Raw genomic sequence first — 27,384 nt, 5'->3', positions numbered from 1 at the left:
GTACTTCCAAAAAACATTAAGTGTAACAAAAAGGTTCATAACTGTATGTATAGCCTTTCTATCATTACTCGCTCGAAGGAGAATCCTCCTAGACTGGAAATCTCCACTCCCCCCTAAACCAGACCATTGGCTGAAAGATACCATGTTATTCCTGAATCTCGAAAAAATGAAATTCGATCTACGTTGCTCTCCAGGAGGATTCACCTCCTCCTGGGGTCCGAGAATAACCTAGAGAATCTCTCAAGTCTGCTGAACACCCCATAGACTAATGGTTATAAACCATGATGTTCCCCTCCTACTCCGCACACCAACCCCACTCCTTATACTTCCGTCTATATCTTTCTCTCTTTTCTACTTCTCATATCTCTCTTCTCTTCTCTTCTCTTATGCTCATGAAATCCTTGCTGGCTATTACTACTATTTAAAAAAAAATGTATACAATGATAGAAAAAGGTGTCAAAGTTCCAAGTGGGAGGGTGGGGGGTTGCTATTCGTCTTGTCTCTCGTTTTGTTTAGTCTAATTTTTGTTTTGTTTCAGTTTCAGTTTTGTGACCACTCAAACCAACTCAAAAACAATTCTGTCCATGTAATATCAGAACTGTCCTGTTTCCTGTCTGTTCTCTGTATATGTATTTGTATGTAAAAATAGAAAATTAAGCATAACCTATGTACTGCATTTTTGCCTGTCCATAACCCCATTCTATGCTCAATAAAAACTTTAAAATTGAAAAACATGTGTTTTGCAAAAGATCGGCCTGCTGGTGGCGCTATAATAGGCCTAGTGGGTGCGCGTGCAGGATGAAATAGGACATTCTCATAGATCCGTTTTGATCACATGACTATAGAGATACTGTGTACCGATTTGCGCGATGTTTGGACAAAATTAGTTGGAGTAATATTTCTTTTGTACGTTTTGCAAAAGTCTGCCTCCTGGTGTCGCTATTACAGGCCGATCTGCACCCGGACTGGGTGCAAAACATAGTCTCGGCCATGACTTAGGCCTGGTGGAGACAACGAGTTGGATTTGACAATTAAAAAAATATATAACTATACAAAAACTAGAAATGTTGCTTCGGACACAAAGTGAAATACAATTATTTCCGGCTTTCCATTTTTTGTTAAAGCCTCACTATGTGACTTTTTCTAAATGACTAAAATGTAATTTTGTCCAATCTGTATGGTATGTTAATACAATATAGCCTAACTTAATTATATTTTGTATCCCTGCTCTTCTTTTGAGACATTTTGATCGTGTAAGGTCATGTCTCACCTAAACACAGGATTTGACACGGATTTTACCATACAGATGGCCAAGATTCAATTTATCCCCCGAGCACACAGGCAGGCTCTATTAGCGAAACTGGATTCAAATCCTGCTTTAATTGCTTCGAATTATGGTGGAATTTTTTACCATACACGTTTATAGACACATTTTTATACTTTTCACTAGTGCAGTCTGTTTCTGCCTTCCGAGGGTATATTTCGTATTCAGCCCAGCATACGCATAAATTGATAACCTCTTGAAATGTATAATAATGATATTACAAATGCGGTTTCCGACAGGAAATTTCAAATGTCAATGCATACCAATTTTTCCAACATTTAGTAGAGTGATTTTTAAGTAATAAATAAATGGCAACACAGTTCTTGCAAGAGTGAATTACATTAGCAACTTTCAATACTCTTTGAGTGTTTCAACACTGAGGCATTTAGTAAGTTCAATAGTGAGGTAGGCAGAGATCTACTGCTGTATACACTGTGTACAAACAAGGGGAGGTAGATTTGAATTTCCCTTCAAACGGAATTTGAAGTTGGTTGAAGATATCCTACTATAAATGCGCCACGTCTCTGCGTACGTACGTGTGTGCGCGTGTGTACGGTTGTAAGGCACGTACTGTAACTCGACAACCGTTTGACCCACCGACTTCACATTCGGCACACGCATTCCACACCCCCACAGGGAGTGCAGTGCCCGGTATCGAGTCAGTCGGACCCACGGTTCTCCAGAACCACCACAAAAGGCTCTGCTCTGGCTCTAATGGCCTAAGGCCCCTCACCCGTGCAATTCCCAGCCTTTGCCTCAGCCAATTGATTGCCATGGCAACCCCACACCTGCAAATTGATTACTTGACCAGTACACTTTTCATAGTCAGTTTGCATTCTTCAGGCACAGTCGATTACTCTACCTTTATGATATTTACATTAAGTATTCAATCAATAAAAACACATTTGCTAAAGACAGAAACAATCTCGGGTAATGGCGAGAAGTCTCTAAGGTGACCTTCACACCAGAAAGCTTTACTGCGATTAAAACGAATCCTGCTGCACATTGTCGGAAAGTGCACTTCGTTTGGCAGGTGTGAAGCCTTATTCGAATCCTAATGCGCATCAAAGAACCGCATTCTACTCCGACCAAAAACGGAGGTTTCACTTCCAATCGCACTTGATTACGATTCGGTGCAGGTGTGAATGCAATCCGCAGCAAATAAAGGAAATGAAGCAAACAATGGCGCTAAAGGAGGAGCTGAACACAGTTGGAGACGGAGAAGGCATATTTTACGCAGCACAAAGATGTCCCGTTACCGTGGATAGACGTGGTCGAAAGAGGAGACCGAAGCCCTGGTCGAAATGAGGACGAGTACATTAATCAATTGCCTAAGGAAACACATAAAAACACTGCAGTGTAATTGTATAGCCTACAGAATATTCTGTCTGTCTGTGCGTGCCGTAAACATGGAGTTCTGTCACTGTGTGGGGACTTTGTCTGTCTCTGTGCGCTGAGAAAGAGAGAGAGAGAGAGAGAGAGAGGTCCAGTCCCTGACGGCACGACACATGCACGTTATGAGTATAATTTTAACACCATAGGTTTCACTGTGTATGGCAGGCTATAGTGTATGAATTGAACACATTGATAAGGTCCCTGCTGCGTTTCCAATTGCTGCGCAGTGTGAAGGCAAACCGCAGCAAATTAAATATGCAAGAAACCCAACTTCTCCGCCCATTCACATCGAGTCTACCGAAGTATTAGGTGAGAATGTGACCTAAATCTGTAAATCTGGTACCACGCCTAGAAATGACAACAGCATGGGATAATTTTTAGTATAACTTCAAACAATATAGGATTTTACCATTTGAAACTAGGCGATTTTCTCGCTAATTCATTGAAAGTGTGGTCCACAAAATCATGACCATGCATGACCGAAACATTTTTTGCAAAACACATAGCAATTTCTCATTGCTTACACAAAATATCCAAACGTTAAGCTGATTTTGTGTGTGTGCAAAACCAGTAACACAATTCCATACAAACGACAAACAACACAATTAAGTAAATCATGTGGGTCAAACAAAATGGAAGCGTTTGGTGTTTGCTGACATTGCTCCAATAATTCTGAATCTCTTGTGTGCAAATACCACTTTGCACATTTACCCAATGTGTTTGCAAGAATAAGAGATTGAGGACAAGTGCAAAGGAGAGAAAGAGCCCATGCAGTTAAACTGCCCCTTAGAGGATGAGGGGTCTGGACCTGCAGTAGTATCTCAAAGGCAAAGACAAAGACAACCAACCAAAGTTTCAGATGAAATATGTGTCTCAGCTATTTATCATGTCATCAATCACTGCCTGAACTCAATCTCAGGAGGTCAACGGCAGCATATACGTATAGTAAGAATAGTATACCTTTTTTACCTCAATTTCAGTACTCCTGTATATAAACAGTTTCTATAGCTTCCTTTACTTAAAGGAGAATTCCACACTAGAAGGCTTTCTTACCTTTATTTGTAGTTGTTACATCCCCACCAAAGAGGTCCAGGTGTTATTTTGTGCAAAAGCGCATTATTGGCTATTTCCCCTACCATAAGCCCTCAATGAATTGCATTGAATTGAATGAGGCTATGGGGTGTTGTGCTAATTCGCTTATTTCCATCTCTCTGTAAATAGTATCCCAAGCGGCACACTTTACTACTTTTTTCGATGGAAATAAGCGAATTAGCACAAAAACCCCAAACCCATTGACGGCTTATGGTAGGGGAAATAGCCAATAATGCACTTTTGCACAAAATAACACCTGGACCTCTTTGGTGGGGACGTAACAACTACAAATAAAGGTAAGAAAGCCTTCTAGTATGGAATTCTCCTTTAATCATCAAAACGTCCGTTTCTTCACACATGTCATTACGTAATTCAAATTCAAAGGCAACCCCATGCTGGAGGCCCAGCTGGTGAAGTCTGCCCATAGTGTCGTTCTAACAGGAGACATCCAGAGTTCCAGACAGTACAGTGGTCTTTCTGGACCACATGCAGTACGTTTGCAATGTCAACAGTGTAAGTGTAGCCACCACTGACTGGTTCATTATGCCACTGCTCTGCACAGCAATAGTGACAGAGTGAAGGACATATAGCCTATATGTAAGAGCAATAGTTTATTGCGGGTGTATCATGTCGTCTCTGTCGGGTAGAAACCTCATATGTCCAAAACGTGTGTGTGTGTGTGTGTGTGTGTGTGTGTGTGTGTGTGTGTGTTGCTTTTCGACCTTGTGGATCTGCTGCTTTTGACGCTTGCGTGTGATGATGTAGTATATGGTCATTGGTCAAGTAAGGAATTGATTCACGAAATAACACCAAAGGTTAAGATATGGAGATGAGATGGTTTCTGCCCAACAGCGACGATGCACGGGGGGGGGGGGGGTAATGTAGCCCTGAGGAACTCCGGTCAACGTTACAGGGTTTCAGTGGTTACACAGCTGTGTGTCATCATGAGTACTTCCCACACAGGACGGCACTACGAGGATCATTATTTCTCAAAACAAGGTAAAATTTGGCGTGAATAAAACCCCCCAATGTGTGTGTGTGTGCGTGCGTGCGCACATACCTGTCTGTCTGTAGCGTATGGAGCTGATGAAGCCGTTGTGCGTCAGGTGGATGGTCTTCACGGTGCCTGACGAGTCGTCGTATGTGAAGGTGACCAGGGTGGAGTCATACACCACCTCAGAGAGGCGCGCTGCACCCGTATACCTGCGCGCACACACACACACACACACACACACACACACACACACACACACACACACACGACTAATTAGCATAATGTAAGGCCCCGAAAACCCCCCCAAAAAAACTGTAAAGTTTTATATATAATATAAAGATTTTTCTTTTTTTTGATGGTATTCGAGGCTCGGCCCGGCAGAATATCATAGATGTTTGGGTTGCCTCGGGTTGGGTTGGGTCAGGTTCGGGCAGAATTTGAGAACTCTAGTCTAGATCATATACAACAACAAATGAACAGTTAATAAGTTGTAGCGTTACAATATTAACCTTTTCTAATCTGAGGAATACATGTTCAACTCCATATTCACAGAACATAACATATAAACCAAAGTTATTGGCTGGTTTATAGGATTGTGACAAAAATAATTATCCATGACTTCACGCGATGTGTATTTGATAGAAAATAAATATTTTTTTTGGGTGAACTATGTCAGGGGTTCTCAACGTTTTAGGCTGGGGACCCCCGAAAATGCTTTGGCCATGTCTCGTGACCCCCGCCCCGCACCCCCCCCCCCCTTCCCACCACCAATACAAATTGACCGCTACAATAAGGGCTCAAGGGCAATAATGTGCTCAAGGTCGCATACGGATGCTCGAGAAGTGTGACGCACATTGCTCTCCAAAGAAGAACGAGACATACGAGATAATAATAATTGTTTGCAATAATCATGTTTGCAATCAAGCGAACATGTGCGCGCATGCGTGCGTGCGTGCAAATGCACCGGTGCACGGACAAACTCTGACCTGTAGATGACACTGCGTCCCGTTCCCAGGTACTGCGTCCTGAACAGCCGGCCGTCCAGGCTGTAGTCCTGGACGAAGGCCGCCCCCTGGCTGTCCGGAGGGGTGTAGATGTTCCTGTAGTAGCCGATGGACAGCAGGGACTGCAGCGTGTGCCTCACCATGCTGGGCATGGTGACGGCCACCAGGCGGTCCGTCGGGTCGTACTCGAACACGTAGCGCCTCTGGCTGTGCAGCAGCAGCATGATGGACTGGAAGTTCAGCGCACGCAGGCACGCAGGCACGCAGGCACGCAGGCACGCAGGCACACACACACACACACACACACACACACACACACACACACACACACACACACACACACACACACACACACACACACACACACACACACACACACACACACACACACACACACACACACACACACACACACACACACACACACACACACACACACACACACACACACACACACACACACACACACACACACACACACACATTTCGATTTCTTTCTTTGAGTCCACATTTATAAAATACCTTATCAAGGACACAAATATTTTCAGTTGCTTCTGATATAGTACACACTCGAAACATCACGTGTCTCAGTGCTTGAGTCCAAACAAGCCCTAGATGCACAGAATATAGGCAACACATGAACTTATTCACAGCCAACACTGGTCACTTCACAGTCAGCCATATTACCAACACCGAAAGTAAATCGTGGGTACAAAAAGCACCTTCTCCTCCAAATAGACCGACTGCCTATAATGGAGGAGATTGAGCAGTATGTTGCAAGCTGCTTTGCCTTACACTTGGACAACCCTATAATCCTCAAGCCTCTGACCACTAGCCTGTGGACATGGCCCAGGCTGCCAGATATAAAAACAATGAGCTGACACGTATAGCCCAGTTGTATAATGGCCTGTACTAATGGTTGATCTTTTTACTTGTTTAGTAAGGAAAGCTTCCTCTAAACTTGAATCAAAAGCACAGCCAACTTCCAATAGAAAAACCTCTCTGCTGTTCAATTATAACACACACACACACACACACACACACACACACACACCTTACAGGCCTAGAACAAATACAACCTATACTGTAACGTAAAGAAGTGTCATGAATCCAACCATGAGGTCTCAGCAGCAGAGCTGTTGAGACCTCAGACGACATGAGGCTTTGTGACACGTCAGTCCAGACAGATTGTACACTCGTACAATAACAAAAACATGTTTTTCGCTGTGACTTTGTCCTTGGTATACATTCTCCCCTGATGACTCGCCACTATTCATTGTGTAACGGCAGAACTCCTTTTCATGACAACGTGCACTCAAAGATTGGATTTTGTCTCTGATTGTGTCTCTGTTTATTTGGCTGCACATTCTTCAAATAATTTCCAATGCTTTCACCATCGTCATCATCCTCTCCGATTTGAGAGCTATCAAGGATACCAGGCAAACAATGAACCTAGTATCTGTCTAAATAACCACACACACACACACACACACACACACACACACACACACACACACACACACACACACACACACACACACATAATATATAACTACGTATTGGAGGTCGTCCACAAGGCTCAACAATCTCAGACTCCCTCTGTATTGATCAAGAGCTCAACAAGCACATTGGCAAGGCAGCTACAGTACCACCATGTCCAGACTGACCAACAGGGTGTGTGTGTGTGTGGACCAACAGCAAGCTGACACAGCAAACTATAAGATCCAGGTCTACAGAGCATCTGTCACATTGAGCACCCTCCTCCTGTATGTACAGTGAGTCCTGGACGCTGCACGTTCGTCAGGAGCGTAAACTCAATGCCTTTCACATGCGCTGCCTTAGACGCATTCATTATGGGCATCACCTGGCAAGACAAAGTGCCAAACAACACCGTCCTGGAGATCCAGTGCTGGTTATCCCCCACCGTGTACAGCACTCAGAGACGCATGCGCTGGCTCGGTCATGTGGTGAGGATGAATGGATGTCGGACGGATCTCCTCCTCTGTGGAGAACTAGCTAAGGGGAAACGTCCTGTAGGCAGACCAAAACTATACCGCTACAAAGAGCGAGACCTGAAGGCCTTGGACATCGATCTGGACACCTGGGAAGCTGCAGCATCCGATCGCACAGCTTGGAGAGACAGATCATCGAGGACGTTCTCTCCAGGTTTGAAGAAACGCTCGCCCAGCAGTGCCGTGGCAAAGAGACTGAGGCGAAATAATAAGGCCCAAAACCAACCAGACAGACCAGCATCAGTCTTTCCCTGTGTGAAGTGCGGAAGGGGAGTGCGAATCCCGCATTGGTCTATACTCAGACACACTGAACGCTGCACCAAAAGCAGAAGAACCCCTATCCAGACCGACGGATGCCAATGATATTATACGCCAGTGGCGGCCGGTGACATTTGTCCTAGGGAGGGCGCTATAACAAAATCAAGAAAACATGCACTAGGTATCATAGATTAAATATCTACTGAGGGAGCCTGTCTAAAGTTTATTAAATATATCTACTAAGGGAGCCTGTCTAAGGTTTATTAAATACATCAAAATGTAACAAAAGGTTCATATAGGGTTAAAGAAACAAACCTGAGACAGAAGGACCAGTGCCATAAAAAAGTGCAATGGCTCAAAGCCACATGACCTTGCTACAGTGGCTTTAACATTAACAAAAACATAAACAAAACGTCCTTATAAAATAACCCTCAAAGCCATGACTCTGCCACCTTATGGCTTAATTTTTACTTTTTGTACATACATTTGTGATGATTACATCAGGTTTGTCTGGACCCAGCTCTCTTTCTTGCAGTGTCCTTCTCTCAAATGGTGTTTTCTGCAGTGATTTCACAGAGTTTTATTTTTCCTCTTATTTTTCCATTATGCAAGTGAATTAAACTATTATTATATTGAGTTTACCTGGCTCCATTCATCTGTCTCATCCCTCGTTTTTCTAGCGTATGTTGTTGTGGCTGTGTGTTAAACCCTATGTCAAACTGTGCTGTGATGTGTATGCTGCCCCCAAGTGTTTTGTGGTGTGAATAACGTCATGGATCGCACATATTTCGCGACCCAATGGCTTCCTATAGTTTGTATTGAAGACCTGTGTACCGCAATGCATTACTCTTCAGTGCTGAGAATAGAGCTCCAGATGATCGCCGCTCGCGCACCAACACGTGACACACACTAACCAATCAGAAACGTCATACAACGTAAATAACATTAGACATTTCATGGAGGCATAATACTAACGTGGCAGCATATTACAACTTTTAAACACTGCCTTTGGTTAGTGGCTACTTATATTATATAATATTAACGTTTCTGGATTGCTAATTTTAAATAAATTACAGGCTGTAGATTTAGTTTCTCAGTCATTCTTATTCACGTTTTATTCAGGGGGTGGGCATGGTGGTGCGTTGCACCAGCGCCCCCTATGGACGCACCGCCACTGTTATACGCACACACATACATATACGTGTGTGTGTGTGTGTGTGTGTGTAAAATTATTTTTTTATTTTTTTTACCGTAATGTTCTGTTCTGGGGGTCCTTTTCAAATGTTTTCAACACAAAAAAGACGCTTCTCCATTATTCAGTTAATTGGAAAATGTGATGCATAGAATTATTGCCAAGAAAATAATTCACAGCTGAGGAAACACTGGAGCTCATATTCTGGACACAAAGGAAACAAACCAACTGTTTTTCCAGTGAGTTGTTTCAGCTCTACTTCCATTATTTAGCCACATTGTTTCATTTTGGTTTCAATGTTCTGACTGACAGCGCGTAAAGCTTAATGCAGTCATGTCCAAAGTCTGGCCCGGGGCCCAATCATATAGCCCGTGGACACTTTTCATATTATGGGCCGCAGCTTCCTTCCTAAAAGGTCTTATTTATGACCAGCTGTTGCCATTTTGATGTTTAACCTGGGGCAGATAGGCTATTTCTATTTTTTTTTTGCTACACTGTAATTTGAACAAAGGACAATTCATTGGACTATAAATATAACAGCAATGCAGTGCAAGATAAGAGCTGAATTGTTTATAGTTTGTTGCAGCACATGAGTGACGTACGGTGCATTTGGCTACACTGACAACAAAAAGACTATTGATAGTGGACTGTAGTTAAATAAATACAATTGTGATGCATTTGTCCTTTTGCCAGGAGATGCAGTCGGCCCTAAAGGTATCTTCACATTTTGAAATATGGCCCTCTTTGAAAAAAAAAGGTTCATGTGTCATATATGTCTCAAGAGTTTTATGTGCTCTATTCCAATCAAAAGGTTACGCAAAAATAGGTTTTAATTTGAATATTAGGAGAGGTACAATATTAACACATTAATATTTCATAAGCCTTATTAATTTCTAAATGAATTCCTTCTCCACGCCAGTACTCTCATTTGGGCTTGGACCGCGGGAATGAGCTCGCTCACTAAAAATACACCCGGATGAATATTTCATCCGACGTTAGCTTTAGAGATATGATACCACGCTTCAGGTTACAGTAGACCTGATCGTCATCGCACACTTATTAATTTAAACTTTAACCACATGAAAGCCATAGCGTCCCTGACTCCCTAATCTGGGACCGACACTTGGCAGATAATATAGCCGAGAGCTTGCAGAAGGACTATTTGTAGAGTGGTGGTTCTCATCCTTCTCTGGATCACTTGGATCACATGAAAGACTTTAATTACACGTGGTCAGACGGGTGGGACTTCTGAATCCTACAATACACATCGTCAGCGCATGTTTATTTTAATCATTGATTGTGTTAATTGTGACTTGGAACTCATTTTTTAATTGGTATATCATTACGAAAACCAAGAATAGATTATAATTTACTTTGTTCAACAATAACGTTATACAGTACGTTACGATTAAAGTCTTAGTGTTTTGCTAATTATTCTGGGGCCCCACTTGCAATACGCAATAACCAATTTAAAATATACTAAAATATACTATGTTGAGGACCATCGGTGTAGAGGGAAAAAAGATAAACAATGGACCTCGACATGAAAAAGGTTGAAAAACCACAGGTTTAAGTGGTTCATTACGGTCCCCCCCCCCCCCCCCCATGCCACGGGGTCAGGGGTGGGCAGTTTGTCACAGGTAGGTCAGGTGCAGGCGGGCGGACTCACCCGGTCCACATACGTGTAGCTCCAGATCTTGCCGTTGACCCAGGCTCGCGAGACCACCCGCTCGTTCTCGTACTCCAGCCTCTCGGACCACTCTCCGCGGTGGATGGCGGCCAGCAGGCCGCCGGCGGAGTAGGTGACGTTGACCTCCGTGTACTTGCTGCCGGGGGACCAGACCACGGGCCGGCCCAGCCGGTCGTACTGGATGTGCAGCGTGAACTTGCGGTGGTCGTCGTAGATCTTCCCCACGCGCGTGTTCTGGTCGAAGTCAATGGACAGCAGGTTCCTGTTGTGGGCCTGAGACGCACGGAGAAACACGGCGTTAATATCCATGTGCACGAGAGACAGAAAGAGAGAGAGATGAGGGACAATGTAACTATTGTCTACTGCAGTTACTTATGTCATTTTTTATGTATTATTATTATTATTATTACCCTTGCTATTAGTATTATTACTATTATTATTATGCCATTAATGCTTTGGCAAAGAGACAGAGAGAGAGGGGGGCAGAGAGAGAGAGTTAGAGAGAGAGAGAGAGAGAGAGAGAGAGAGAGAGTGAGTCAGTCAGAGGCAATCAATAACATTCTGCAGCTGTGTAATAAATGTCGTGCAACACGAGAGAGAGACTTGAAGACAATTTATTGGTTTAGAGATGAATGAATGAGTCATTCGGCGCAACCCCCGTTTTTCCCCCCTTCTTCTTCATATAAAGATTAACACCGAATCGCTCTATTATGGAACAACGAGGAGACAAGACCTGCATGGGGACCATTCATTAATGTGTTACATGCACATTCATTAATGTGTTACATCCAGTACACAGTGTGACCTGGCCCTCTCCCATGCAATATCCTGTTTGCGTGTTGTGTGCCAGGGAAGAAAGGAGGGGGCGGGTGGGGAAAGTACAGGCAACAGGTTTCCAAGTCATTTGACCTGCCGGGTTAACTCCATATGACGTCGACTATAGTTAATCATTCCAATATATCTCACAACCCGTTGAGTTAAATCTCAGTGGCGGCGCGGGCCTCTGTTTTCACGATTGTGTACAGTATATGCGCTCTTGTGAAGTGAACGCTCAGAAGGGATATAATGGTGGTTTATTGCAGAGCTATAGGAAATAATCATGCGTGCATAGCCAGTCGCTGTGTAAATAATAAATACAATTCTTACACGAGCCCTATGGAATATATGGAATGCACATGCTAATAAAAAGTATTTAAAATATTGCTTTGATGCTCATATTAACCATAAGAAGTATTACGTTTTTTTAATTTTACTTTTAGCATTCTTTTTAGCATATATATTCCATACATTCCAATAGGGCTAGACTACTCATGGACATAATATTTTGCCTTATTTACGAACGACCACAGCTGTGACGCATTCACACCGGACGACCCCAGCTTCAGGGTATAGGGTCGCTCAGCGCGGGCACTCGGCACAGCCGGTTGCGCAGCGCACTGGATTTTCGAACGACAACGCACCGAGTGCACTGAATAAACGAACGACAAGAGAGCACACCAGTGCGTTCAGGGCGTATTTCTCGAACGCACCCCTGGATTCCGTCTGGTTTGACACGACCGGTTGACAAATTCAATTTCTCCAAGCAGGCAAATCAGCTCTTCTCGCACAAGAGACCTGCCATGGGGTTCAAATCCCAGGGTAAAGTAAATGCGTTTTTTTTACCCTCAGCCTGCGTTCGTAGGTGCTATAGTTGGTCTTGGCCTGCTCCTTCCTCTGCCGCCACTCGATCAGGCTGGGGGCGTGGTCTCCCGGCAGGCTGATGTTGCAGCGGCTGGCCGTGGGGCTGACTCCGCCCCCGGCGGCGCCCGGGAGGAGGGGCTCCGTGCTGAGCGAGAGCTCCATGCCGCTCGCCAGGGACACGGCGAACGAGCCGTCGGCGCTCACCCGGTACGAGCTCTGCGCGTGCTCTGTGGGCGTCGGGCGACGCGGTCACACACACACACACACACACACACACACACACACGCACACACAATGACAGCGACAGATGTGTGAGAAACAGAACAAAACAACACTGACGTTAAATGTGGCTCATGATAGGTTAACGCTGAGCGACGGTTTGACACCTCATGCATATACGGCGCAGCAAAACGCTCGCTTACAGGCCACTGTTTGTTTGCCTCTGTGTGTTTTTTCCTACTTAGTCAAAGTCTTATTTCCATATTTTAATGTTTTTTTTTAGTACGGACAGCTGCTGCTGTCGAGCAGCCTGCATGCACCGCTCAGTTCACACAGGTGTCATTTTTTAATGAACGCTTTTGTTTTGTCCAGTTGTGTGTTGAGTTGCATGTTTAACCCATTTTGGGGCAGGAACCCCTTTTGGTATTAGCATTATGTTATGCTTTAGCTATTGAAAAATAGCAGATCTACAAGCTCATTGTAGGTCTGCTATTTTTGAAAAATCGAAGAGCGACTGACATAGAAGACATTTTTAGAATCTGATCTCAGGTCAGAATGAAAACTGTCAGGATGTAGAAGACATTTTTAGAATCTGATCTCAGGTCAGAATGAAAACTGTCAGGAAGTAGAAGACATTTTTAGAATCTGATCTCAGGTCAAAATGTGTTTAATGGACCACAATGGAAACAGGACTCTGGCTTTTTTGTGTGCGTCATCCATTTTGGTCTCTTTTTAACATGCACCCCAAATGGACATTTACGGGTCCATTTGGTCACATTTCTGTACACTCTCGTCTCGGGAGTTAAATTCCATTCTGTGCTGCAGCAGTAGCAGCAGCAGCAGCTCCCTCGAGCTTATCACACTCTTGCAACAGTTTGCCACAGCGGGGTTGTTTCGTTTTAGATTATTTTTTTCTTCTCAAAAAGGCGGTTGCACACTATAGCACCATAGGTGTTGTTCCTGCTCTGACTGAGGTGTCAAGGGAAACATGACACGCACACGCGCACACGCACACACACGCGCCTATTGTTGTTATTATTAATCTGCATTCTCTCTATCAGTATCTGAACAAAAAGGTATCTATCGGGTCAAAACGTCATACATCCAAAACTGTTACTTCTCCAAGCTTCACGACGCGTTTCCAGCTTGAGGATCCTCTAGGTCCGACGCTCTCGTGTGTCGTCGTATAGTATGACAAAGTAGGGCGTACGTTTACTGAAAACGATGAACAAAACAAAAAAAGAAGACGGAGATAAGATGTTTCTGCCCGACGACAGCAAAAAAAAACAAAACAGAAACATAAAAAAAAAAAACATTTTCGTCATAAAAAAAAGCTCATCGGTGTCAGGTGTGCAGTAAATTGGATCGCAGCGTGCAGATGGGGAAATGTGTGTAAAAAGGTCATTGTTGTGTGTGTGTGTGTGTGTGTGTGTGTGTGGATGTGGGCACCGCGACGCCTCGGAGGAGCGAAGACACACAGACCACCGTGGAGTTATACAGTGGGTGTGGGGCGTGGGAGGACAAGCTGGATAGGTGCTCCTTCCAAGTACTTCTCTGCAGCTCTGTCATAATGGCGTCTGTGTCTCTCTCTCTCTCTCGGTGTGTGTGTGTATGTGTGTGTGTGTGTGTGTGTGTGTGTGTGTGTGTGTGTGTGTGTGTGCGCGTGCGTGCGTGCGTGCGTGCGTGTTCACTGTGTTGTATCATGAGGACATATCCATGAGTTTGTGAATGTAACCATTACTGCATTTTTGTGTTCCTGTATGGTGTGTGTGTTATAGTTAGCTTTCCTCTCCCAGCCAGCCGCCCTGTCATGGACTGGTGACAAGCGCTAGAAAGCAATTAATGAGATGACACGAGCAAACCATCCTCATAAGCAGCCTCTCCACTCCGTTTTCACTCCGTACTCATTTTGCTCATTTTATTCCGCTCTAGCCTCCAAAAAGAAAAAATTGTTTTCCAATTTGGTCCAATCTGTCAAGTCTCATGTGTCTGCCCGCCTGTATATATATCTACCTATATACCTAAAGTACCTAGTCAGTCAGTCAGTCAGTCAGTCAGTCGATGAAGAATGAAACTAAAAGAGTCTAAATGCCACGCTAGTGCTCCCCCTAGAGGCCATGCTGCTTCTTACACACATTGGCAGCTGGTGTTCAACTTCAGACTAGCTCTCTACACCAGCGACGGCTCTCCAGGAAATGAGGTCAAACGTTAGAAAAGATAGTTGGTGTTAGTATTAGTTTCATCATTTGGAGGGGCTTATACTTGCAACAGTAACGCAAAACAAGTAAACCTACAAAGTGCCTTTGACTCATTTAGACCCGAGGACGATTCTACAAATGCCTTCTAAATCCTGACGATCGTTCATATTCAAAGATGTGCGCCACGTTTTCACGATTTTTCAAAAATAGCAGACCTACAAGCTCGTAGCGCGCCACTCGGTGGTGCGCTGTGAGCTTGTAGATCTGCTGTTTTTCAATAGCTAAAGTATAACATAATGTTTAAAACACCAAAAGGGGTCGCCTTAACGATACATCTGGGAACCTCCATATTCGTGTCGTTTCGTAACTGAATGCCCAACTTGGATCATGCCACAGCGTCACACAAAATTACCAAAAAATAGCAGATCCACAAGCTCAAAGCGCGCCTCGGAGCGATGCGTTTTGAGCTTGTAGATCTGCCGTTTTGTTTGATTCATCCCGAAAAGGAACAGTTTTTAAGACATAATGAGGTTTCCACCCGACATAGACGAAAAAATCCAAGGTGGTCGGTATAGAACAGCTGCTAACAAATCTATTCTACGCCCTCAAAACCAATCATAACACGGCCCTAAGAATCTGTATTGATTCCGCAATGCAGGCTTATTTCCAAACTTTCCACCTCGTTTCAGCGATGAAACCACGGGAGCCGTCGGTATTGAGCGAGAAGCGTTTAGACTAGAGTGCCCCGAGTCCATATCTGACCTGAACACCACAGTTTACCCGCACTCTATACTGCAGTGGGTCCGGACCATCAATGTTTTAGCATCGTTTTGCCCTTCTTACTGTCTGACCTTCCCATCTATATACCCACCTGAGTAGTATGTTGACTATGGGCTTTCCATTCAAAGTAGGAGCCCACGCACGCATGCACGCGGGCACACACACACACACACACACACACACACACACACACACACACACACACACACACACACACACACACACACACACACAGAGGTTGTCGTCCTGGGGTGAGTCATAGCCAGCCCCCCGGGGCAGAGCGTAGTGGAGGAGAGTTGGGTGGTCGTGGAGGTGAGCCAGATGATGCATGGCTGACGATGATGCATGGTGACCAGCCCTACTGCACTGGAACAGCCCTCCATGTTAATGGGAGACTTTGACCATTCTGTCCGTTACTGTCGGGCAGAAACGACTTATCTCCATAGTCTAATTATCTATCAGAACAACGGGATTCAGGCCACTGCTATTCTGTCGGTTATTTCTGTAGGGTTTGGAGTGGTGCAGCCACTCCATTGCGCAGCTATGTGTGTCCCTGTGACTGTCCGAGCACGGAAAGTGCCTGCCTGAATGTGCCCTTTTCGAGCACGGAAATAGCGTTTGTTGACCACCAAGTGTGACTGTTGCGCAGCCACACACACACGCACACGCACACACACAGACACACACACACAGGCCAGGGAGGAGGGCATGTACAGTACAGTACAGTATAGTACAGTGTAGATGGTGTCAGTGACTGGCTAGTCTCGCGATGCCAGACTGTTGCCTCATGCAATTTTCAAATGCTTCCGTCATACAGTCTGGAGCAACGGAAGACCTATCATGAGTGAACTATAAAGCGGAAGTGCAGACTCCTCCCCACTTCGTTTCGTCTTCATACAGTCTCTGCAGTCACGCAACTGTATCCTAATATGAATAGAAATCACCTATCACCTAATCCACCTCTGTGTGGAGTTTGCATGTTCTCCCCGTGTCCCCTATGGTAGGTACAAAAAACATGCCGTAATCCTGGTCTCTAAACTGCCTCCCCCTGGCCAGCCGGGGCGCCTGATGGAGGGGAAAGGAACTGGTTGGAATAACGTGTTCCTTCCACGCGCTACGTCCAACCAGGGAAACTCCCCCCCTGTCAGGTGTAAAGGAGCAACGTGGACACTCAGGCATGAAGGAAGCATGAGTTCAAGTCCGTTGCTCTCCCCAGGTTGGCGGAGGGTGTGTAGAGCCCAGGATCACATTAGATAATTGACACAGGGGTGGAAAATGGGTCACAAAATCATGAAAAAACAAATAATAATAATAATAATAATAAATCACCTAAGCATATAGCTTGTTGCTTAGCAGAAAAGGGGAAAAAAAGTAAATTAAATTTGAAAATATATTTCCGTGAACGGAAATGGCAGATTTCTGTAGTCTGTAGTTCCAGACTCTATATATACTATAGCATTCGAAGCATTGTGGAACAGTTGTCTGGCTATACACACACGAGACCAACACTGACTGGCAGACATGCACCTACCCTGTTTGAAGGTGTAGATGGTGTCGCTGGCGGACAGGTTGGTGCTGGTGACGAAGGTGTGGCGGCCGGGCGCGTCCACCTCCACCCGAGACCAGCGCTCCAGGTTGCCGTGGAAGCCGCTCACCTCGCCGGTGGGGAGGGTGACGTTGGTCACGTGACCCTCGCTGTTGTACCTGCAGGACAGAGAGAGTATAGGACAGTATAGACCAGTGGTTCTTAACCCCAAAGACCCCGCCCGCTCTCTGAGCGGACTGCATCTCTTCAAGCTTCAAGAAAGCGACAGTCTGATAATAAGGCTTGGTCAGGACCCCCCCCCCCCCCCCACCCCCCCACGGGGCTCCCCATATGATTGGGGGTCCCCAGAGGACAGTGAAGTGACAATTTAAGGACTTTTAAGAGGGACCCGGTAAGGACCCAGAACCGTTCAAATCCTAACGAGTCGACTCCCAACCCTACAACAGACGAGACATTTATTTCCTTAATCATATGTTAGATACCTGAACTAGGTCTCAAGTGGTTACCGTATATCATAATGTACTTTTTTTCCCTTCCTAGAAATGTAGCGGAGTAAAACAAAAATGCCTACAATATTTCTCTTTGAAATGTATAAAGTAGGCCTACAGCTTACACATTTTTTTAAAGGAGCATTCAGTGATTTGGGTGATTTGGAAAACCCCCCCGGTCCGCCCCGGTAACAAGATGTGCACATGCACACGCACTACAGACAGGCCAACAGTACACACACCAAGGCTCACACACCCCGCTCGATCATGATTGGTGGAAGGCCCCTCTCTATCCTGATTGGATGAAGGCCGGGCCACCTAGCCAAAAACTAAACCTAAGGTTTTTTGACCTCCAGGGGTTAACTGGGGACAGGGAGGAACTCCTTATATGGTCAGCACACTCTATAGTAGGGAGGATTATCACAACAAAACAAAGAAATAAGTGATATTTGAATTCAGTGAAATCACTGAATACCTTTAAACTTAAATGTGCGTTGTTACTGTCAACTTAATCGTATGTGTGCTTGAATGGACACAGGGGGGCATTAATGCACACACACATGTGCGAGCGGGCCCGGGCACACACGCACGCGCACGCGCACACGCACGCGCACAGAGACAGACAGACAGACAGACAGACAGACAGACAGACACACATACATACACACACACACGCACACACACACACACACACACACACACACACACACACACACACACACAAACAAGGACACTATCTTTGGTTCTCTTTCTCATGGTGGCACAGAGGAAGTGTCACAGGTGATTTATACACGTAATTATCCAGCTGTGGAATTTGAGACAGAGACCGGGCTGCCAGCGCTGAATAATCCAGGCCGGTGCGTGCGTGCGTGTGTGCGTGCGTGTGTGTGTGTGTGTAAATAGTAGCAGGGAAGTGCCTGGGCTAATCTGTCAGCAGAGTAATGATAGAGTGAAGATGGTCTCTGCCTCCAGCTACATGTGATGCCCACATACATTTCGCCACCAGATGGCACTCACACAACTCACACCATGTTTCAGTAACATCCATCTGCAAAGACACATGAACGCACCCACCCACGCCGCACACACATGCTCGCACGCACGCACACGCACACGCAGAGATAGAGAGCGAGTTAAGTAACTATTATGAATGAGGCATAACTCCAACCCCAACACCTAACATTTAAAGGCCTAATCCTACACCAACCTGTGTTTTCTCATAAAAGGCTCCTCAACAGCAACAATATTGAAAAACAAAATTGGGCCGCTTCCTTACTTCACAGGTTTTACCAATGATGCCAATTAAGAAAAACTATACATGTTGGGACATTTGGGTATCACAAGTGCACGCACGCACGCACGCACACACACACACAGGAGCAAAGAAAGACAGAGCGACATGTACGCACAGACTGAAGCATAACAAAACACACAAACCAAAACTCACTCGTAGACGGTGGTCCAGCTGTTCTCGTCGCTCTTGGTCGCCAGGAGGCCGCTGTTGCCGTGGTAGGTGAGGTGGGCCACGTCGTGGCCCTGCGCCGACACCTTGCGCAGCGTCCCGCTGTTGCTCAGCGACAGCCAGTACACCTGTCCGCCGGGCAGCGCCAGCCACAGGGGCACGCCGTGGGCGTCCCTCCGCACCTGCAGGCCCCGCCCGTCCCGCGACGTCACCGCCGACAGCTGGCCGTCCGAGCCGTAGGAGAAGTTGTACAGGATGTGACCCGTGATCAGGTGCTTGGTGTGGAGGTGGGAGCCGTTCTGCATGGGCCACGCGGGACAGGGAAGACAATTAAAACTCAGCGCAATCAATCGATTGCGGTCCACAACTAGGTTCTGTACGCGCCCGTAACACTCCGGTTGTGGTGCGATAAAAAATGTCCCAAAAAAAAAACGGAAATGAAAATGTCAGTTTTTAGAATCTTCTTTTTGGCTCAAAACAAGCTTGATTTGGGCGCCTCATTTCTCAAAACGATATATCGGCGGTTACAAAATGTATGCTTTGGGCGAATTAAATAACAATCGCACCCGTTACATAATAACGCGATAATTCACTTCCTGGGCCTCGGAGTGTCGCCGTATGAAATGACTGCGGCGGCACTGCTGGAGTGCACTTTTCAGACACCAGACGGGGGTGTCGGCGGTAAATGAGTTAAGTCACGTGTCACTAAAAAAAACGTACTCCCATGTTTTACTTAAGTAAAAATCAAAACTGCAATATAGAAATACTGTTCGGACATCCGGAATTCAAAATATACTTGAGTGAAGTAAAAATGTACTTCTAAAAGTAGTTCTAAAAGTACCCATTATGCAATGTCCCATTTCAAGTTTTCAAATGTATAAAAAATATGTGTCACGAAGCAATAATATAAGCCGGCGAGTTTGTTTATTCTGTGTCTATGTTTTTGGGCATTAATATATGAAAAAAAACAACAACAGAAATGAAATATGGAGGCACAAGGTTTCTGCCCAGGAGCGACGGTCTGACGATACATCTTGCCATTTTAATATGATAGATATATATATATTTTAAGGAACGCTATGAAAGAATTCAATATGGAGTCAAAGGGATACTATCTCTCCACCTCTAAATGATCTCCCCTCCGTCTCCCGTCTCCGCTCTATCTTTCATTACTCAGAAGTGTGATTGGATAAGGACGACATGCAGAATACAGAGGTGCAGTGGCCATGTTGAAAGTTATAAATAATAGTTCACACCATATTTCCGCTCACGGTTGCTTTCCCCTGGCCTTATGTATGTACGGTAAGCTCTAGTTTCCATGGTAACAACATATACCCCCCCGTGCTAATTCATATAGATGGTGTTATGATGTTGTATGGATGTGAAAGGCAGGGAGGTTATTCTTGACCTTGTAGAGACTAGAATAGACACGTGCCTTCGGCTTTGCGGTGGCATATTTAAACCGGGCAAGATAACAAATACTGAAACGCATGCCCACGGAGATGATGCCTCGGCAGCCTCCAGCGGAATATTCCACTCCATAATAATAATAATAACTTTATTTATATAGCACTTTTCTGGACAAAGTCACAAAGTGCTGTACAACAAATTCACAGGAAAATCGAACACATTTAAATGGATGCACCATAGCAAATCAGGAACTTACAGACAGCTGGCCTACAGTAGAAAGCCTATTTTAGAGATACAATATAAAAACAACAACAATGTAATTAGATAGAAATAAAAATACCGACAGAGTTCAGTGAACAAACATTCAATGGGGCTGGGGGAGGGGGGGGGGGGGATGCTTTTCCGAACAAGTACGTTTTGAGAAGAGTTTTAAAAGATGCAATGGTATCTGCTTGTCGGATGGTTTTGGGAAGGGTGTTCCATTTTATAGGGGCACGGACAGAGAAGGCTCGTTCTCCCTTGTTTAAGCGGTGGAATTCCTCGGGAACCTTCAGGAGAGCCCCGTCCGAGGACCTAAGGATACGGGGAGGGTTATAGGGGTGTAGGAGATCAGCTAGATATTGGGGTGCCTGGCCCATTTGTACCTTAAATGTTAATAAAAGGATTCTAAAAACAACAGGAAGCCAGTGAGGTGTAGCCAGGACACAGGAGTGATGTGGTCCCGTTTCCTGGTGTTTGTCAGGAGTCTGGCGGCGGCGTTTTGGACCAGGTGTAAGCGGGAAATGGATTCATGGGTTAGTCCTGTGTATAGTGCGTTACAATAATCTAAGCGTGATGTGATGAATGCATGGATAACTTTTTCAAGGTCGGGGACTGTTAAACATGGCTTGATTTTAGCTATGCTTCTTAATTGGAAGAAGCATGCTTGCACGGTTTTCTTGATTTGGGTGTCAAAGCTAAGGCCTGAGTCAATGAAAACCCCAAGGTTTTTCCATAACAGTATAGGAAACACTGCATAATGTGGAAATGTTATTTACAAAGCAGAGTGCAGAGAGCTAAAAGCCTATTGGTAAAAAAAAAAAGGGCACCTTGTGCAGCGCGTGGAACCGGCCGGTTGCCTCAACCCATTTTGACCTGAGATCAGATTCTAAAAATGTCTTCTACATCCTGACAGTTTTCTGAAAAAGCTATGTTTCTATGTCAGTCGTTCCCTCTTTTTTTCAAAAATAGCAGACCTACAAGCTTGTAGCTATGAGCTTGTAGATCTGCTATTTTTCAATAGCTAAAGCATAACATAATGCTAACACCAAAAGGGGTTCCCGCCCCAAAATGGGTAAATAGTGTGAGATTTATAGATTCTGGGGCCTAAATAATATATTAGAAGCTTTTTATCAAGAATTTGATCAGTGTCACCATGGTCCACATACTGTACAATACTGAACATTGTAAAAAGAAAAAAAATCTAAAGAAAAATCAATTGGCACATTGCTGTCCAGCGGGAAAAGGGCAGGTGCTCTAGCACCCCCTAGTGTATATCTGTGCACGCCACTGCCCAGAACATTCTTTGTCAGAGTGTTCTGAATGACTGCAATGGGGGAAAGGTACTCAAGCACGGCTATGTGCAATTGTGAGGTCGTTTTACATTACTCGAGTATATCCATTTGTTTATACTTTAAACGTGTACTCCACTGCATCTCAGAGGACAACTTTATGCTGCACTACAGTTACAGCTTTAGTTTCTTTGCAGTTTATTAAATTAGCTCATATACTGTATATAGAAACGGTGCACTGACTGATAAATATGTAAAGGTTAAGCCGCCGAGCGGAATATAAAGTAATCAGTATCAGCCCGACCTTTAACAGCTGCAAAATAGAAGTGATTAACACATGAACGCATCACAAATTACAATCAAACTAAATTCTGCATAATGAATACATACAATGACTTAAAATTAATTTTGTCTAAGTATATTTTTATGCCATATACGTGACTCTGAGCAAGATGCTTACGTCCCCCGCCCCGTGCGTCCCCCGTGCACTTATCAGAGCCACCGGAGCACTGTCATCATGGTGAAGCGATAGTACCTTCCCTCCACCAACCAGAAGAAACACTCCCTTGCTACTTTTACTTAACCCATTCTGACCTGAGATCAGATTCATACGAGGTTTCCACTGGACACACACACTGGTCTGATTAACCCATTCTGACCTGAGATCAGATTCATATGAGGTTTCCACTGGACACACACTGGTCTGATTAACCCATTCTGACCTGAGATCAGATTCTAAAAATGTCAGTCGTTCTTCGATTTTTCAAAATAGCTAAAGCATAACATGATAACATGAACCAAAATGGGTTCCCGTTCAGAATGGGTTAAACACTTAAACTTACAATCCCTATACTTACAATTTACAAGTCAAGCCTTTAGCAGGAGCTCGTATACCCAGAGCGTCTTACAAGTGTGAAATTGAAATGAGCAGAGTAAACATGTTGTCAATAAACACAACAGGGTATACATAGTCACATAAGTAGAGTTCCCGAAGAGAGCAATGTAGTACCGCAAAGACACTATAGGATACCAGGTAAACAATAGAGTGGGACCATATGGGTACCTCACGGTACGATATATGTGGCGATATCACTAGGCCCTCGATAATGATAATATCACGATATTCGATATATTGCCTGAGATTTCAACGATTTATATCATGATATCTGCAACTGGGGAAAAAAAACAACTTTCATTTGTCTCAACTGATTTGTCTCAACCGATTCTGATACCAGGCTTTTATTGGAAGCTATAAGAACCGATCATAATGAATAAATCAAAATTTATTTTGTTGAAATATTAAACAGTGCAGTTGCAGGTGCTCACTGGTCATTTTTTTATAACAATATTGCCTATGGTAATATCAGCAACACGTCAATTTAACTTGAACAACCAATGTCAAGTTGAAGCTATGATTCCCTGCTATGACATGAAAAAGACAATCGCGGGAGGAAGTATCGATATATATCGCAATATCCATATTTCAGCACACCCCTAGTAAACAATGAACTCGTCTGTCTAATCAACATTTGTCATCACCCTCACCACCTGCCTCACTGAAAATAACTTTTTAAAACTCAAATCAGAAATCCTTCTCACCAGCTCCACCCAGAACCTCAACATCGATGGCTCCACTGTTACAACCTCACCCCACATCCGTAACCTTAGTTGGGGTCACATTTGACTCCACCCTCTCATTCCTCCCCCACATGAACCAGATCACCAAAACCGCCTTCTTCCACCTCGGGAATATCGCCCGTCTCCGGGCCCTCTCTGACCTTCCCTGCTGCCGAAACCCTCATCCATGCATTCATCACATCCCGGATTGACTACTGCAACAGTATCCTCAATGGCACCACCTCCAAAGTCCTCAACAAACTACAGCACGTGCAAAACTCCGCTGCCCGCCTGCTCACCAGTACACGCTCCAGAGACCACATCGCACCCGTCCTCCACGACCTACACTGGCTCCCCGTCAAACAAATAATTCACCTGCTTACCACCTACAAAGCTCTCAATAACCTGGCTCCCCCCTACCTCTCCGATCTTCTCGAACCATATGTCCCCCACCGCTCCCTCAGGTCCAGTGAAGCCAACTTCATGAAGGTCCGCAAGGCCAAGTACCGCACCTGGGGGGACAGGGCCTTCTACGTTTCGGCCCCCAAACTCTGGAATGAACTCCCCAACCACCTCAGAGCTGCAGCTCCCTCTCTCCTCTCATTCAAAACCTCACTCAAAACCCACCTCTTCAGGACAGCTTTCCCCAGCTGAGGTCTGGTTAGGATGTCGTCCCCCCCCCCTTTTCCCTCGTTTATCCTTTTATCTTTTTAACCTTGTACTGTTGTTGTATCTCCTATGTTTTGCTTTGTTTTCTCCCCCTAATAAAGTCTGTTCCTAGTGTTCTTATGTAAAGTGCTTTGGGTATTCAGAAAAGCGCTATATAAACTATTATTATTGGTCCGTTTTTGATGTTTGTAATTGGTGCTCTGTTCTCTCTGCGGTGCTTTCACGCCCACTTTCTGTAGTTGAGACCTATGTTTCTCATTGGCTGTACTGACAACCTATCGTCCTGATTGGCTGCCTCGTCTCTAGGCAACCACACACCTTTTGCCTCCAGCCGACCCCTCAGCCATGAGATATAAGGCAGCAGCTGGTAATTAATTGACGTCATCAATTCCTGTTTCATTGACGTCTAGGTGTACATAATTATGTTCTGTTCTGTTAAAACTGACTACATGCGTCAGATAATTTGTGCCGGCAGTTATTTTTATGGCGATATATATTTTGAAACGTCAACAGAAGATATACGCCTCTTATTGACAATACACAGAATTGTGTGTGGGGACTGGGGAGGGGGAGAACTAACTTTGGGGAGTAAAAACAGTCAGGATCAGTGTGTTTCTAACCTGGCTGAAGAGGTACAGCTCCTGGTCCAGTGGAGAGCTGATCTCCAGCGGGCTGCCAGGGGGACTGGCCTGGGGCTGGTTGGGGCTCACGGCTCTGATGCGGATGTTCCCCAGGTCGGCGATGTACAGCGTTCCGTTGGGGGCCACGGCCAGAGAGGAGGGCGCTTTGAGACGAGCGTCGCGGGCATAGCCTCCGTCCCCTGGATGATGGATAGCGGGGGACATGAATCGTGGTAAGGTGATAAATCAAACGCTATGTGGGGGGAGACAAAAAAAAGGATGTCTCTTCAAAAGTTAAAGCATGCATGCAGGCAGACACGCAGGCAGGCACGAACGCACGCACGCAGTTAGAAACACACATTTATACTGCACTAGAAGGGGTGATCAAAATGTTGTAAGACCTAAGATTTTATTTCCTGGAATAGTGTCCTTAAACAACCTGGTATGCCCATTGAAGGCATGTAAAAAAAATGGCCAAACCTTTCCAAAATAGCAGATATACACGCACACAATATAACTTTGTAGGTTTGTTATTTTCACAATTCATCCTACACCGTATATACTGTAGGGCTATACGTGTTAAAGCATGATTATTATTATTATCATTCCATTATGTTTATGGCATTATAAAAACATTAACATCACTATGAGATGTCCCAAAGACATTTACAAAATATGTTTCACTGCATGCATGCATGCCTTCATGCATGCTGCCTTTCAAAGAAATTAAACCTGACCGCTCATAAAATGAGCATAATTAAACGATGCAAAACCCCCTGCACAACGATGTACTGTATTATATATATCTCACTAGGGAGCCTAACCCATCAGTAAACAACAGAACACACAGGAGGACGTTGAGTGAACCCAAACCAGTGCTGCCCAAAACAACGGGCCCGGGGATCTGTTGGGAATGTATGGCAACCGGTGCACCTGCGCGTGTGCAGTCTCAATGTTTGTATAAACAAATAATTGGTCTATAGGGACGATTTAACCACAGCCAAGTGTTAGAATCCGTCTTGCGTGACTAATAATAACTACACTGGATCTATTGGAACGCATGTTCTGTTTTGAATATGCTTCTTCCTCTAGTGGGACATGAAAGTCAGCAGAAGACAGAGATGATCTGGGTATAATCTCTGTAGCAATGTCCAGCAAAAGCAGCACATCTTTGGGCCACAGTAGTGTAGTGGTACAGTGTGTTTCCATACTGTACTGTCTGTACTGTTCATCTCCTTTAGTTGGACGGCCATTTCCAGGACATATTCTGCACTCATAGAGCAGCCTTGTGCCATCCAGACACTTCTCAAGTTCCCCCTTCGCTGCCCATGTTTCAGAAGCGTACAGTAAGCTGGGATGCTTTCAACACAGGCTCTAAAAAGGGATATCTATCTAGGTATAGCTCTCGGGACTCCTGACAGCTACGTAGCATTTTTATCGCTTGTTCGAGGCTGTCCAGTCTTGACCCGCTCTGATGAGAAAGTCCTTCATACTGTCTGCCATACAGGACCCCGGGTACTGTATTTAAAACCAGCCACTTCTTTGATAATGGATTCATCCTTTGACAAGATCGTTTGGTGTTCCGTATCCTCATTGAGAATCATACGGTACATTCAGTATTATATTTGGCCTTAAACATCAAAGCCCAGCTTCCCAGCGGCCAAGTGCCAATGGAGTGAGAAGCGCTCACAGGCAGGCTGTGGCATTAGCGGAATGTCTTGGGCTTTTTTTTTGGAGAGTGTAAATGTTATTTAACCACATGTCATGAAGCGTCCCTATTCTTGACATGCCATCATCATACAGGCCAACATTCAGAAGAATTGGCAAACATTCATAAAAAAACATTTGGTGGAAATAGCAACCCGACACGTTGTGAGCTTGTAATTAGTTTAGAAGGCTAGGGTTTTATAGTGGTATTGGATGTTCTGCATTTCCTGTCTTGTTTAAATGCTGACCCCGGGAGCTGAGCTCCAAGATGTCCTGTAGATTTGTGCAAATGGCAAACAAAGTCTATATTCTAAATCTATTCTATTGTAAACTACTACATTCTAAATCTATTCTATTGTAAACTACTACATTCTAAATCTATTCTATTGTAAACTACTACATTCTACTGTAAATCTATTCTATTGTAAACTACTACATTCTACTGTAAATCTATTCTATTGTAAACTATACATTCTA

At 44.7% G+C, this 27,384-nt stretch overlaps 1 protein-coding gene across 1 annotated transcript in view; it reads right to left on the bottom strand.

The window, feature by feature from the left end:
• Positions 1-27,384, bottom strand: part of tenm1 (teneurin transmembrane protein 1) — a gene marked incomplete at both ends in the record, with an annotated part of 354,011 nt that overhangs the window by 24,273 nt on the left and 302,354 nt on the right. Inside the window, 7 exons of the mRNA XM_080773976.1 lie at positions 4,872-5,014; positions 5,792-6,039; positions 10,941-11,234; positions 12,624-12,868; positions 17,370-17,542; positions 19,320-19,633; positions 25,201-25,400. Coding sequence (XP_080630102.1) covers positions 4,872-5,014; positions 5,792-6,039; positions 10,941-11,234; positions 12,624-12,868; positions 17,370-17,542; positions 19,320-19,633; positions 25,201-25,400 — 1,617 coding nt within the window. The remainder of the gene's footprint in view (positions 1-4,871; positions 5,015-5,791; positions 6,040-10,940; positions 11,235-12,623; positions 12,869-17,369; positions 17,543-19,319; positions 19,634-25,200; positions 25,401-27,384) is intronic.

This window comes from Protomyctophum bolini, assembly GCF_963924005.1.
Source record: "Protomyctophum bolini genome assembly, chromosome: 10".
Classification (NCBI taxonomy): domain Eukaryota; kingdom Metazoa; phylum Chordata; class Actinopteri; order Myctophiformes; family Myctophidae; genus Protomyctophum; species Protomyctophum bolini.
The sequence above is the reverse complement of the archived record's forward strand: the minus strand, read 5'-3'. Positions and strand labels throughout refer to the sequence as shown.